This window comes from Fonsecaea erecta (genome assembly GCF_001651985.1).
Source record: "Fonsecaea erecta strain CBS 125763 chromosome Unknown Scaff5, whole genome shotgun sequence".
Classification (NCBI taxonomy): domain Eukaryota; kingdom Fungi; phylum Ascomycota; class Eurotiomycetes; order Chaetothyriales; family Herpotrichiellaceae; genus Fonsecaea; species Fonsecaea erecta.
Window position 1 is genome coordinate 302632 of NW_017387248.1, and position 12713 is coordinate 315344.

The following is a 12713-nucleotide window of genomic DNA, read 5'->3' on the forward strand; positions in this document are numbered from 1 at the left end:
ACTAGGCTGAGGGTCGTGGATAGCAAAAGGAGATATTGTGGTCAATCAGTTGGTCAAAGGTGGCTGGCTGGTGGCTTGTGGTCTTGATATATTGCTCCGGAATCAATCACCTCATGATTACCGAGGACTCTCTTTGACTCTGTTGGATGATGGGCTGTGTACGGAGTATGCTGTGTTAGGATGTCTCCCTGATTACTAGAGAGGGTGCTCGGGAGACTTGGTAAGAGCAATCCCATAAGGAGTCCTTGTAGCGATATATACATGTTAGCCCTTGAGGGTCTCTGCACATGGGATGTGTAGGCAGCTGAGCCCCGGGGGTCCAGGCTCAGTAGGGGCTACTAATAGGCTCAAGGGCTCGCCTAAGTTTACAAGCGTAAAAGGGCGCAAGCTGGAAAAAGTCTTGGGGGCCCTTCAGGGGAGCAATAAGGGCCAGTGAGGCGTCAGGGGCGCCTGAACCCACCAGTTAGTTAGTTGGCTGACTGAGTAAGTAGTCTTCCTCTTCCTCTACGTCCCCTCCTCCCACCTGTATCCTGTATCCTGTATCCCTCCCTCCCTACCAGATAGCCAGCCAGCTAGCCGACCACTCTTGCCAACGCATAGCATGCGGGCGGCCCTGGAATTCGTCGGTCTCGCTGCCGCCACTCATCTAGGCTCTCGATTCCGTCCACGAGGCGGAGGTTGGCACCGGTCCCTCAGCCTATCAACTTCTCGTTTTCTCCTACAAAATGGCTCGTGACAACAAGGCGACAAAGGCGTCAATCTGCCTTGTCAGGGGCGGTCTTCTGTAGGTAGGTTAGGAAGAAGCCTCAGCCTCACCAGTTGTCAACATGTGCCATCACCTCACCCTCCCCCTGGGGACTCGCTAACCTGATCGCAGTGGAGCTTTCACCATGCAGTGTTCTGTCGCCCTGAAGAATTCCTCGCTCTAGTCATTGGTTGAGGGGCCCGGGCCTTTCTTCGCACGCCCTGCCTGTTATCAAAGTGGAAAATTGGCGCCCTTCCACCCCCCCGGTTCTGGCCATATCCCTTCCCTGACCATGCCGCGATCGGGAGCGATGGCCCCGCGGCTTATATCGGTCATCGGGTGTCTCCATGTCGATCATATCATGGTCACCGATCGGATCCCAGACCGTGGAGAAAGTCACAAGGCGAAACAATATCACGAGGCGCTGGGTGGGAAAGGAGCCAATTCGGCCATCGCCGCCTATCGAAGCTGCCATATCCGGCCCCCGGATGGAAAGTTAGCCTCACCCGACGAGCGCATCGACGACTCCAACGAGAATGAGATTGAAGTATGTATGGTGGGCGCCGTGGGAGACGACAAGTATGCGCAAATGTTCGAGGACGTCTTGCAGGACAATGGAGTCGACGTGTCGCGGCTGCAGAAGGTGGATGGCATGACGGGAGTGAGTTTCGTCCTGGTCGAAATCGCCAGTGGTGAGAATCGCTGCACCTTTGCCAACAATGCCAATGATGCGTTGACTGCCGACCACTTCACCCGCCTCGAGAATCTTGCCAATGGAAGGTCGCCGGATCTGGTCATCGCACAGATGGAGATTGATCGCAAGGTGGTGGAGCAGATGATCGCCACGGCCGGTGCCGCGGGCATCGAGTTCCTGCTCAACGCCGCCCCGGCAAACTACATTCTAAGCAAGTTCTACCCGCTTATCACACACCTGCTGTTGAACGAAACAGAGGCCGCCGAAATGTCGGGCCGAGAGGTCGAAGAGGTCAATCCGGACACGTGGCAAGAGATTGTCGAGGACTTCCTGGCAAAAGGGGCGAAGAACGTGGTGCTCACGTTGGGAGCTCGCGGCGCTTTCTTTGGCAGGGCAGGGGAGTTTGGCCACGTCCCGGCTTATAATGTCAAGGTCCTGGATTGCACGGGGGCAGGGTAAGTCTCCAGCGTGTTGGGGACGACGACGATGACGATCGGCGAGCACTGACAGCAGCCTCAGGGACACATTCACCGGCGCCTACGCGACGGATTATCTGCGACAGAAGCAAATGGGGCAATGGGACATCAGGCAGGCAGTCACCCATGCTTGTAAAGCCGCGGCATTGACCATCACACGCATTGGGGCCCAAGCAGGGATTCCGTGGATGGATGAAATAGACAGCTTCGAGGCGAAGGAATTGTCTCCGGCAGGAGTCGATGCTGCTTCTCGATCGGCCACGAGTGCGTCAGAAGAATTGTGATCATACCACCCATAGTCATCCCGAGATGTGGGCCACCCGGCGAGACGAGCCAGGAAAAAACACCCCCGTATGCTCCTGCGATCATGTACAGCTAATGCAGAACAATGCATCTCCCTCCTTCCGGAAGTTTTTCTTGACCACACGTGCCTCCGGTCTCTGTAAAGGTTCTGAGGCCAACATGCTCTAACAGTGTCCCGCAACTCAAGTCAGCGATTTGGTCATGGTGCTCTGTGCAAGAAAACAACATACCAGCGTCTGCTCCAGCAAAAGAGCCCGGACTTCGGGAGGCCCAACCTCCTTCGGCAGCTCCTCAAGCCAGGTACGAACTGCCGCGAGGTTCGTCCGAAAAGCATATCCATTGTCGACATGAGGGAGATAGCGTGCATCACGGTACTCTTGCAGCGTTTTGTTCTGCCTCACCGTGAGCATTTCGCTGAAAACACATCCCAGCGCAAAGACGTCGGCCGCCCGTCCTCGCTCCTGTCGTGGCTCCGGCGGCCAGTACACTGGGGTGCCAGCAATATATTCATCTGTCGAGGTGCTGCCCTCCATCTGGGAGATGTCTTTCGCACTCCCGAAATCGGCCAGGTAGGGCTGATAATCCCGGATGAGGATATTGGAAGGTTTGATGTCCTCATGTTTGACTCGTTGCAGATGTGCAAACGTCAAAGCCGAGGTCAGGCAACCAAACCATTGGTCGAGGTGCCCGGTCTCGGTCCGGGGAAAGCCAGCACAATTCACCTCCAAGAAATGTCGCAGGTCGTAGTCGCCGACGGGCAGCATGATGATGGAAAAGGTGGTTTCGTCCCTCACGTAGAAAAGCACCGGGGCGATGTGATTGTGACGCAGCTTGTGCATGATGGCGACCTCGTTCTTGACCTGCTGTTCAAGAATGTTCCTGGCGCGATGGTTGTTTTCGACCCTGATGGTTTTCTGAGCATAGATGCTGTTCGTCGACACCTCGCGGACCTTGGAGACTTGGCCATGGGTGCCCATGCCCAACGGTTCAAGCCACTGAAACCGTGCGCTTGTGGTCAACCCAGGAGGCAGGAGGTCGTGGCCCTGGTGTGCCAATTGAGGCAAAGACCCCGTTCCTTCTTCCTCTCCAATCTGTCTCACGATCTCTCTCCATTCTTCCAGTGACGTTTCAAAAAGCTCCGCTGCAGTCTCGACCTGAGAATGAAAGGTTTCGAAGGTAAGCCCTATCGTTGTCAGTCCGGGACCTCTTCAAATTCCGGGTGTGCAGTGAGGCTCACCAGGGGGGTGTGAAGCGAAGTGACTGAGCATGACGCTGTAGCACTCAATGTATTGCCTGAACACGGCCTGAAGAGGTTCTTGTACACGAGGACGGGTAGGAAATTGCGGTAGCTGCGGTCCGAATGGTTTGAGGGCTTGGTTGAGCAGGTTCAGCTTGTCGAAGAAGTCTTTGAGGGACAACCCGGCGTCCAGGGCAGCCTGGGAAGATTAGCCATGGCTGCACAGGGCAGAATAGCGTCCTGCAGAACCCGACCTGGATGGTGACAAAAGCAAGTTGCCAGAACAAATCACTCAGAGTGTCTGGCGGCTGGAGATTTTGGGCTTCGTCTATGCTGTTGATAAAGCGTGTAATGGTCCCATGTTGGCGAGAAAAGAGGTGAAGGAGTCGCTGAGCGTTGGGTTCATAGTGGCTGTTACAAAGCGTCTCGAAATTGGTCCTGAACTCTTCCTCACTGGAACACGGTGTGGGTGTCTGCTGGTCGCCCAGTGCTGTTTCTTTCAAATCCGCGATGAGACTGGACCACGTGTCGAATGGGGCTTCGGATTCAGAAGACATGAGACAGCCTGGCCGTCGCAAGGGATTTGGTCATGAAGCAGGCTTGGGCAGAAAGGACGCTATGCTGTACTTCTGATTGCATCTCTTCTTTCGAGTGTGACTGGGCAGGGAGGAGAAGTGGAAGGTTGATGGCGAACGATTCCTCTAACGGCCTCATCGGGCGCAGGCACTACTTACTTACATCACAGCCGCGCTTGGGGACTGACCAGGAGGGCCTCACATGCTGAGGGCAGTGTGCCTCGAGCCGAGGGGTGGTCCGATAGGCTCCTAGCGACACCCAATGATATACCCAGTGTCGAAAATGCAGGACACAATCCTCGAATAATGGTGGCGGAATTCTGGAAAAACACAGCCATCGACCATCCATTCGTCAGTGGCTTGAGATAGGGAGGATATGGCCTTTCGCACTCCCATTGCCACGATGTGTGCGAGAAATGGTTATTGCACAGCATTGGAGGAAGCAGGACGTAGGTATTGGGAAGGACACGGCCTCGATGGGTCCAGCCGTCTCTGGCTAGGGCCGTCCCGCCCATTTGTCTGAAGTGTGGCGAGTATGCAATATGGGGTGCACGGAGTAAGAGGCATGAGGCATGTAGGCACGAAAGATGGGTCCGGGGGTTGCCAGGTGTCGGGCCGACATCAGAGGGAAGAAGCCCTACAAAAGCTCCAGTGGTTAGCTCGGTGCTTTGCCCGTGTCTCATCTCCATGCACTTCTCTTTCTCTGGGCCTCATCCCGGCAAAGTAATCCACCAATGTCAGTCTTTCGCTGACTCCAAAGGACAAGGTGTTGTTCAGTGTGACCGTATTCAGCAAAAGATCGATGGGAGTGTTTGTGCTCTCTTGTCACCGGTCCACGTCAACTGCGCCCTTTCGATGCCCAAAAAGAATTGTGCGTAGAGACACGTGACCTCGCCAGCACTTGCCGCTTTTGGCCGTCCACCTCGTCGGCGTTTCTGTCCCCCACATTTTCCTCCATTTTCCTCCACACTACATCATCGTCTCTCCATCAGATTTTTTTTTCCATGGGTGGAGGTGTAGTCCTTGAGCTTGCACGTCGCATCCCAATACGCACCACTTCGGCACAACTGACTATCTTATCACTCGTCCCATCTATCACCGCAAACTCGTTCAAAAATCTCGACCTGAGATTTGCGTCTGTAAGTGGCGAGGTATACGACCGCTATTACCATCGCCCTCGGTCGCAAACTTACCAAGTCGGGATTTGAAAAGTCATGTGGCCGATCTGACTCACGAATCCTACATCCGTACTACTTTTAGTCTTGTCGCGAGAAAACAGGTGAAGCTGTGGCCTCTTCTGACACATACGGACAACTACCATTGAGCCTCCTTTATTTTTGAGAATTAGGCACAGGGAGCAGTGTGTTAACCACAGTTCCCCATTTTGTACCTGCTGCTGCTGCTGCTGCATCGGCGACCCGACTATATATACAAAGTTTATGTCGTGAAGACTCTGTGCATCGTTTGCGAGTACAAGCCAGCAATCCACAAACCGGGTGATTATACCCCGGAGGTCAAACACCGGACACCATATCAGAGCAGCCTGCTGTACTTAGTACAATCCTTCCAGAACGTCAGCTAGGTCTGAGCCTCATTTAGCAGAATGGCCACCAAAACAGACTTCTCAACCCCCGACATACCTCAATCCACCGCCACATTCTACGTCTCAGCCTGTACACGCATCAACGCCCCTGCGAGTCTGGTCTTCCGCACCCTGCGCAACACCGAGACCTGGAAAGATTGGAATCGCTGGATCCCCCGTGTCACGATCACGTTCCAACCGGACGACGAAGACGACGCCACGCTCGCCGAGATCGAGGAGTTGGTGAGAAATACTTCCATCGCGGTGAATTTTGATTCCGACATCACCGATGGAGCAATTATGCCCGGGCCAGGGGTCGAGCACTCTGCAGCGTACAGGAGAGGAAGCGGTGCTGGTTTGAGTGCAGGCAATGGAGGTGCCAGACGCTCACGCAGCATTGAGCGGCCGAGTAGTCCACCGCCCGTGACAAGGCAAAGGCTAGCCAGCAATGCCAGCAGACTCTCGGGAGTCTCACAGACCAGCGTGGATGGGCCCTCACGGTCAAATTCAACCGCAAACACCAACGGCACGGCCGCATTGTCCGCAGCTCAAAAGTACCAAGCGGCGACCGAAGCACGTAGGGCGTCCCTCTCTCCAGGGGGCCAATCACCTCCTCCGTCCACAGACAAAATTGCAAACGCCAATTCCGTCCTGCTCGAGTCTCCTGGGAATGCTTCTCTTCTCATGCCTGCGCCCGCCAACACCCAGTCGACCGCCCTCGCAGCCAAAGCTTCGAGGCGCAAATCCGCCACCAACTCCCAGCACAGGAGACAGCTTCACATCAACGCCCTGTACGGCGAGCCCTCCGTGCGGATCCAGCTCGGCACCCGGATGATCCTGCACATGCGAATGAAGCTGCCCCACAGCAAAGAGATGAGAGAACAGGGCGTCGTCGTCACCGAAGTCTCCCGCCCGGACGACCCCCAGGACGACCCGGGACGGGAGGCGCTCATGCGCACGCAGACGCACACGACCTCGGTCTCCGGCGTCTACCGACTCGTGTGGACCAGCACCAGCTCCTACAACCCGCCGAAGAGCTACCCGCGGTTCCTGCTGCACACGCAGCGCGTCCACGAAATCCGGCCGTACACCAGCGGCGACGGCAAGGAGATGTGCGAGTACTGGGACTGGGAATGCCAGAAGGGCATGTTGTCCAAGAAGAACAAGAAGGAGAGCGCGTACATGGAGGAGCGGATGGCCGAGTGGGGGAGGATGTTAGGCGAGTTCTGCGAGAGCATGGGCGGCGCGGTGGAGAGGCGGGATTTCAGTGTTTCGTGATGATGGTGATCTTGTTTAGGAGGTTCGCGGGTCATGATGAGATCAGGTGGATGAGGAGTAAAGATGAGGGTCTACCTGCTCTTCCTTCTAGGGAGCTATAAAGATGGGAGAGAGAAGTGGTGGTGTGGTAGGGAGGGATTGGAGACCGGACCTACCCACAGGGCTTGGGTTGGATATACGGCGACCAGACCGGACTGGACCGGATCAGACCACATCAGAGACTTAGATACGCGTGGTGCTTGAGCGACAATGACCGATAATGATGAGTATAGTCAGGGGGAGAGAGAGAGAGAGAGACATTCCCTGATCGTGACGACGAGTTGCCGATTATGTACAGCTGGCTATACTGTAGCCAGTCAGATGTTACAAGGCCGGGGTCGGGATCTGGGTCTGGGTCTGGTATATATATACTTTACATTACGAGTAACTAATGCAATAATGTGAATGAATGTAAGGAAAAGAAACAAACAAAACAGGAAATGCCTATACTGCAACATATATATATGCCCACACACACACACACACCTCTGACTAGCCTCGCTAGGGTTGAATCTTGCCCGTCTCCGAGTCCGGGACGTCTGACGTCCACTGCTCCACCGGGTCGTGGTCGGGCATCTCGGGGTCGTGCGGCATGTCCATGGTCATCATGGTCTGGAGGAAGGCTTTGCCCCATTTGACGCTGTGCAGACACACACACACATATATTCAGTCAGCCGCGGGCTTATTGGGAGGGATCTCAAACACGCTTCAGTAGCGCCTCCCGAGATATACACTCACCTCGTCCACGTATCCACTACCTGCATCATCTGTCTGTGCCGCTGCGCCCGCTCGTCCATGCCCATATTCACGGCCTGGTTGATGCGCTCGGCAAAACGGGGCGTGTCCCAGGGGTTGAGGAGGATGACCGAATCCGACGGCAGCGTCTTGATCGCCCCCGCGTACGTCGACATCATCAGGACGCCCTTGCGCTCTTCCTGACACGCCGCGTATTCGTAGCTTACCAGGTTCAAGCCGTCTCTTACGGAGGAGATGATGCACACGTCCGACACTGCGTACAGGGCGCAAAGCTGCTCCGGCTCCACGGACCGGTACATGTACTGGATCGGCGTGTGTCCGAATGTTGCTGTATATTTTCCCCACCGTTAGTATCTACCAGGAGGATAACAACTGGGAGGTATTCCAGGCGCGGGACCCTACCGTGTTTGCCATTGATGCGTCCGACAAGTTGCTCGACCTCCTCCCGCAGCTTTCGGTACGTGTCCACTTCCCCTCGTGTGGGAATGGCCAATTGAACCATGACCGCCTTTCCCACCCACTCAGGGTGGTCGGTCAGAAAACGATCAAAGGCACGCAATTTCTGCGGGATGCCCTTGATATAGTCGAGTCTGTCGACTCCGAGAATGATCTTCTGCTCGCCAAACTTATCACGCAGCTCCGCCACTGCCTGTTTGACGGCGTCTGCCTCCAAATTCTGTTTCCACTCGTCCGCTTCAATGCCAAGGGGAAAGCCATGGACGATTACCTTCCGTCCTTTCCAATGTAGGTCACTCGGAGACTTCGACACCCCCTCGAGCACGATGCGGGCGCTCTCCAGAAAGCCTTTGGCGTACTCGTTCGTATGAAAACCCACCACGTCACAGAGGAGCAAACTCCTGCAAATCTCCTCCCGAAACGGCAGAATAGTAAAATAGTCTTCGGTGGGGAAGGGAGTGTGCAAGAAAAATCCGATCTTGAGATTCTTCTTCTTTTGCAGCCGCTCACGCAGGATGCCCGGGAGGAGCAGGAGGTGGTAGTCGTGGACCCAGATAATGTCGTTGTCCTCCACGTAGGGAAGGATGTTGTCGGCAAAGACCTCGTTGACTTCTTGGTATGCTTGTGACCACCTCTCATCCGAGCCAGCCTTTTCTGGCATTCCATGTAACAGCGGCCACAATATTGAGTCTGGCATTCTCTAGTCAGGGATAACAGCACAAGGGTGAGGGTGATGCAGACGAAGAGAACAGGGATGGTGACGATAACGGAACAACGTACTTGAGAAGCCGTTGTAATGCATTTCGGCTAGCTTATCTGGCAGGAATATGGGAACGGCGTTAAAGTTGTCTTGCAGGTGGCGACGTACTTTGTCCTTGTCGTTGCGGTGTACATCGATGCCCGGCCAGCCGAACCACTTGAAGTCAATCGCCTTGGACAACGCCTTCAGCCCGGACACGAGACCCCCGGAGGACATGCTGTACTCGAAGTCGTCTTCTGGAGTGGTCTTTATGGAGATGGGCACACGGTTGGCCACGACCAGAACACGGCCTTCGAAACCCGGGATGATGTCGTCCATGATACCGACGCCTTGACGAGAATATTCTCAAGAATTTTACGATAGAGATCCAGAGCAGAAAGACAGCACGACGAGCATTATATAGGACTCCGTTCGCTGGGGGTGGGGGGCTTGTTGACTGAAAGGGACAATAGGCATTTGCATATGCATCACACTTTTAACCTGATACTATGACAACCCCAGCGTAGTGGACCCGGTGAGCAGTGATGTCAGAATTAAAGAAGCAGAAATGGCCGGATGGGTTGTGTCTCCATCGAGGATGACGAGAAAATACCTACAAGCAGCCGAGTGCAGTTGTGGGCAGTTGTTGGAACGTAAGCGCCAGGCCAATTGAACGGCATAGAAAGCCGGACACGGGGTGGAAGGCTGTTCTGTGGCTCCAGGGGCAAAAGATCTGCGTGCATCCTGCATGTCATGCCATCCAACGGTCGCTGGGTGTGGCACTGGCTGTTCGTCTGTAAGGACGCCTGTTATGGACGCTTGCATTTCCCATCGCATGGGTGATGTGGCGAGGTTCAGTGAAAAGGGAACAAACCACCGCAACTGTCGAGGAGATTTGTGTAAGCATATTTTGATGTCGCTTGTCGCTCGGCCAGAGGTGGGTAAAAATGGAGCTTGAAAAGGGAGAACATCCTCGCCTGGATATCTTTTCCTTTTCACTGTGCAGGCGAATACAAGGGAGAGTGGCCGGAGGAGGAAAGATGATGATCCATCCACTGCGGCCCAATTGTCCTTACAAAAGTGATGGATGGAGTAACTTGTACGTAGACGTTCCCAGCGGGCAGAGTTTGCCGGGGTCGATGAGGTCATCCGCGGGGCGTCGCAGCTTGGCAGCTTGGCAGCTTGGCAAGCCACGTGCATTGCTCACATGCGCATATATAGTCAAATAAGCAGTGGCTCCGTTACAAATTACAACGGACACCCATATCTCAGTAGTTGTATGTAGATGACAGACAGATACATCAGTAGAGTACAATGCCGGTGGAAATTTCTCCCGTCCATCCACATCCATTCCCCATGCGCTCTGTGGAAATACAACAATCCAATACAGACAACCTCTCCCTCCGTCCAGACACATATCCTTGGGTTTGTTGCACACGGCCGACGCTGACCATTTTCTCCACATCATCCCTGATACATTTTTGGCATCATGCCATGTCCTAGTTAAAACAGATCGTCTGCGCCAACAAAAACCAAAGGGGAACCCACTCACAACTCCCAGGTGAGGGTGAGTTGAACCTTCAAATAACCATGTCACCATTTCCCCGGGACGAGCCTTGCCAAGCCAGAGTTCGGCTTGGAACTCGTATTCCCGCTCATCTTTTCGACCTACCTCAAAGTCAGAGCTCATAGCTTCACCGGATCCCCTTGGGCAATGGTTTCGACAATCCCCAGCCATTCTTGCGCGCTTACTCGTCCCAAGTCGGCCTTCAGGACCGCCCTTTCCAAGACTCTCTCGACGAGACCGAATCTGGGTACTCTTGACCCTTGTTCGGAATTCCTGGCGTAGTTCAACACCATCCAGCCTTGGGTAGCCATTGCCTGCCGCTGGAATACGGAGCCGGGGTACACCAGCATCTGCCCTGTGGCCGCAACCAGTAAAGTGATTGCCATGGAGAAGACGTCCGACGCTGGTGTGGCCGTCGACGTGGGATCACGAAGGACTTTGGAGTTGAGAAGCTCGGGGGCAGTATATTCTCTCGTGATGGCCGAAAGCGTATTTGTGGTGGTGTCCTCGGTATCCAGCCGTTGGGCAGACGAAAAGTCGGCGAAAATAGGCTGAAAGGAAATGTCGGTCCCTGATCCTTGGACACGGGTCAGGAGGATATTGCCGGGTTTGATGTCGCCGTGGACGACTCGTGCATCATTGTGGAGCCACACAAGGGCTGAAATGAGTTGCCGTGCTAGATGAAACCATTTTGCACTGCTGCCGAGCACCGGGTCTGTCATGGTCCACGTCGACACGTTTTGGGCGGCGACAGCAGCACATTGTCGGATATGGTCTCCGAGACTGAATGGAATGGCCTCGAGAACGAGCGAGGTGTGGTCGACGGTGCCGTAGAAAGGCACCACATAGCTGTCGCTGTTGGGGATGGTATGGAGGTAGGTGAGAACGTTGGCTTCGCTCTTCAGGATTGAAACGGCGTCTCGGCGGGCGGGTTTTTTGACAGCTACCAGAACCGGAGTGGCAAATGCTGGGGAGAGCGGCGGCGTCAAGGAACCCGAGACAGTTCTTGGTTTGGGGTGGGTGGTGGCTTTGAAGACCGTGCTCCAGGCGCCGGTCCCGAAGACGGCGTCTCGACCACATTCGTCCTTGAGGATCTCAACATCGAAAGGACATTCCGGCACACTTGTCTCGGGCGATATACTCTGGCCGACGGCATCGGTTTTGATGGGATCCAACCTAGCTTCCTTCGATTTCCACGTCGAACCCGCAGGAGATGGGGTCACAGGCGCAGAAATCGGCGTCGCAAGTTCTGAGATGTTGGAGGAGGACCGACTTTGACGTGGGGAAGTGGGCGGAGTCAGGATCGAGCTGTTCGCATACGTGTGTTGCAGCTTGGATTCGGTGTTCGATGGAGTGTTTGGAGTGGTGGGAGGCGTGCTCGTGGTCCGATTCAACGGAGAGGGTCGTTGAGCAATTGCCATGGTCCCCTCTATCCTGCTTGTTCGAGCTTTGGATTGGCTGTAGCGACACTGTAGGGTGGACGGATGGTCATCAAGGCTCGAGCGAGGGCGGCACAGAGGTCTGGACGAGGTTCATTTTGACTCGGAGGAAAATGCGAGAGAGAAAATGGCTATTGATGCCGTGACCAATTGTGCGACACGAGAGAAAGGAAAGTTCCAGGACCGGATCGTAATAGGGTTGCGGGTGTCCAGGCGATGGGGGGGGAGGGTGATGGTGTGAGGCTCAAGAGACCGGGGCGGGTACTTATGGATGATTGGATGACCCCAAAAGAATAGAAATGCACAGGGAATAACGGGGCGATAGTGGGTGATAAGATAGGGCCCAACGAGTTGATTCCGGAGGGGTTTGCCAAAGATAAGGATGTGAAGGGGGTTGGGAGTCTGGGGAAGGGGAGTTTGAGGTGAGGGAGTTGCGGGTCGAGGCGGAAAGGATGCAAAAGGAAAACAGGGAAACGGGATCGGGATGAAGAGGCCATAGTGTGTAATCGTTGGCTGGTGGCGGCAATCTCAGGTAATGAGTAGAAGAAACTCTTTCTTGTGCTACAGTGACATCAAGGGAAAAGAACAGAAAACCTTGAAATAAGCATCATCCACTTCTGCCTCTGCCTCTGCCTCGTATTTCCTCCTACGCAGTTCGCCGTCCTACTGGATGCACTGGCGCTATTTACACCCGTCGATGGAGAACGTGGGGCGGCACACGCTGTCATTGGGTCGGGATTCGCACGAAATCAACAATAATATCCCAACCTCCTCCTTTTGCTCTGGCACTGAGCGTTGCATGCTCCGGGACGGTAACAACTATAGAT

The 12713-nt window shown here is 54.8% G+C and overlaps 5 protein-coding genes across 5 annotated transcripts; 2 read left to right on the plus strand and 3 right to left on the minus strand.

Annotated features, from left to right (window-relative positions):
* Window positions 1–1037: 1037 nt before the first annotated feature.
* On the plus strand, window positions 1038–2199 carry AYL99_06185 (ribokinase; the record flags this gene model as incomplete). Its single annotated transcript, XM_018837695.1, has 2 exons — window positions 1038–1894; window positions 1959–2199. 2 exons carry the CDS (start codon window positions 1038–1040, stop codon window positions 2197–2199), a joined length of 1098 nt encoding a protein of 365 aa, XP_018692255.1.
* Window positions 2200–2280: 81 nt separating this feature from the next.
* Window positions 2281–4012, minus strand: AYL99_06186 (hypothetical protein; the record flags this gene model as incomplete). Its single annotated transcript, XM_018837696.1, has 4 exons — window positions 2281–2382; window positions 2449–3401; window positions 3456–3654; window positions 3710–4012. The coding sequence occupies 4 exons, from the start codon at window positions 4010–4012 to the stop codon at window positions 2281–2283; spliced, it is 1557 nt and encodes a 518-aa protein (XP_018692256.1).
* A 1621-nt stretch (window positions 4013–5633) lies between these two features.
* AYL99_06187 (hypothetical protein) lies at window positions 5634–6890 on the plus strand (the record flags this gene model as incomplete). The annotated part of the gene is made up of 1 exon (XM_018837697.1): window positions 5634–6890. The coding sequence occupies one exon, from the start codon at window positions 5634–5636 to the stop codon at window positions 6888–6890; it is 1257 nt and encodes a 418-aa protein (XP_018692257.1).
* Window positions 6891–7430: 540 nt separating this feature from the next.
* On the minus strand, window positions 7431–9219 carry AYL99_06188 (alpha,alpha-trehalose-phosphate synthase (UDP-forming); the record flags this gene model as incomplete). The annotated part of the gene is made up of 4 exons (XM_018837698.1): window positions 7431–7569; window positions 7668–8013; window positions 8088–8831; window positions 8922–9219. The coding sequence occupies 4 exons, from the start codon at window positions 9217–9219 to the stop codon at window positions 7431–7433; spliced, it is 1527 nt and encodes a 508-aa protein (XP_018692258.1).
* Window positions 9220–10566: 1347 nt separating this feature from the next.
* On the minus strand, window positions 10567–11868 carry AYL99_06189 (hypothetical protein; the record flags this gene model as incomplete). The annotated part of the gene is made up of 1 exon (XM_018837699.1): window positions 10567–11868. The coding sequence occupies one exon, from the start codon at window positions 11866–11868 to the stop codon at window positions 10567–10569; it is 1302 nt and encodes a 433-aa protein (XP_018692259.1).
* Window positions 11869–12713: the final 845 nt, after the last annotated feature.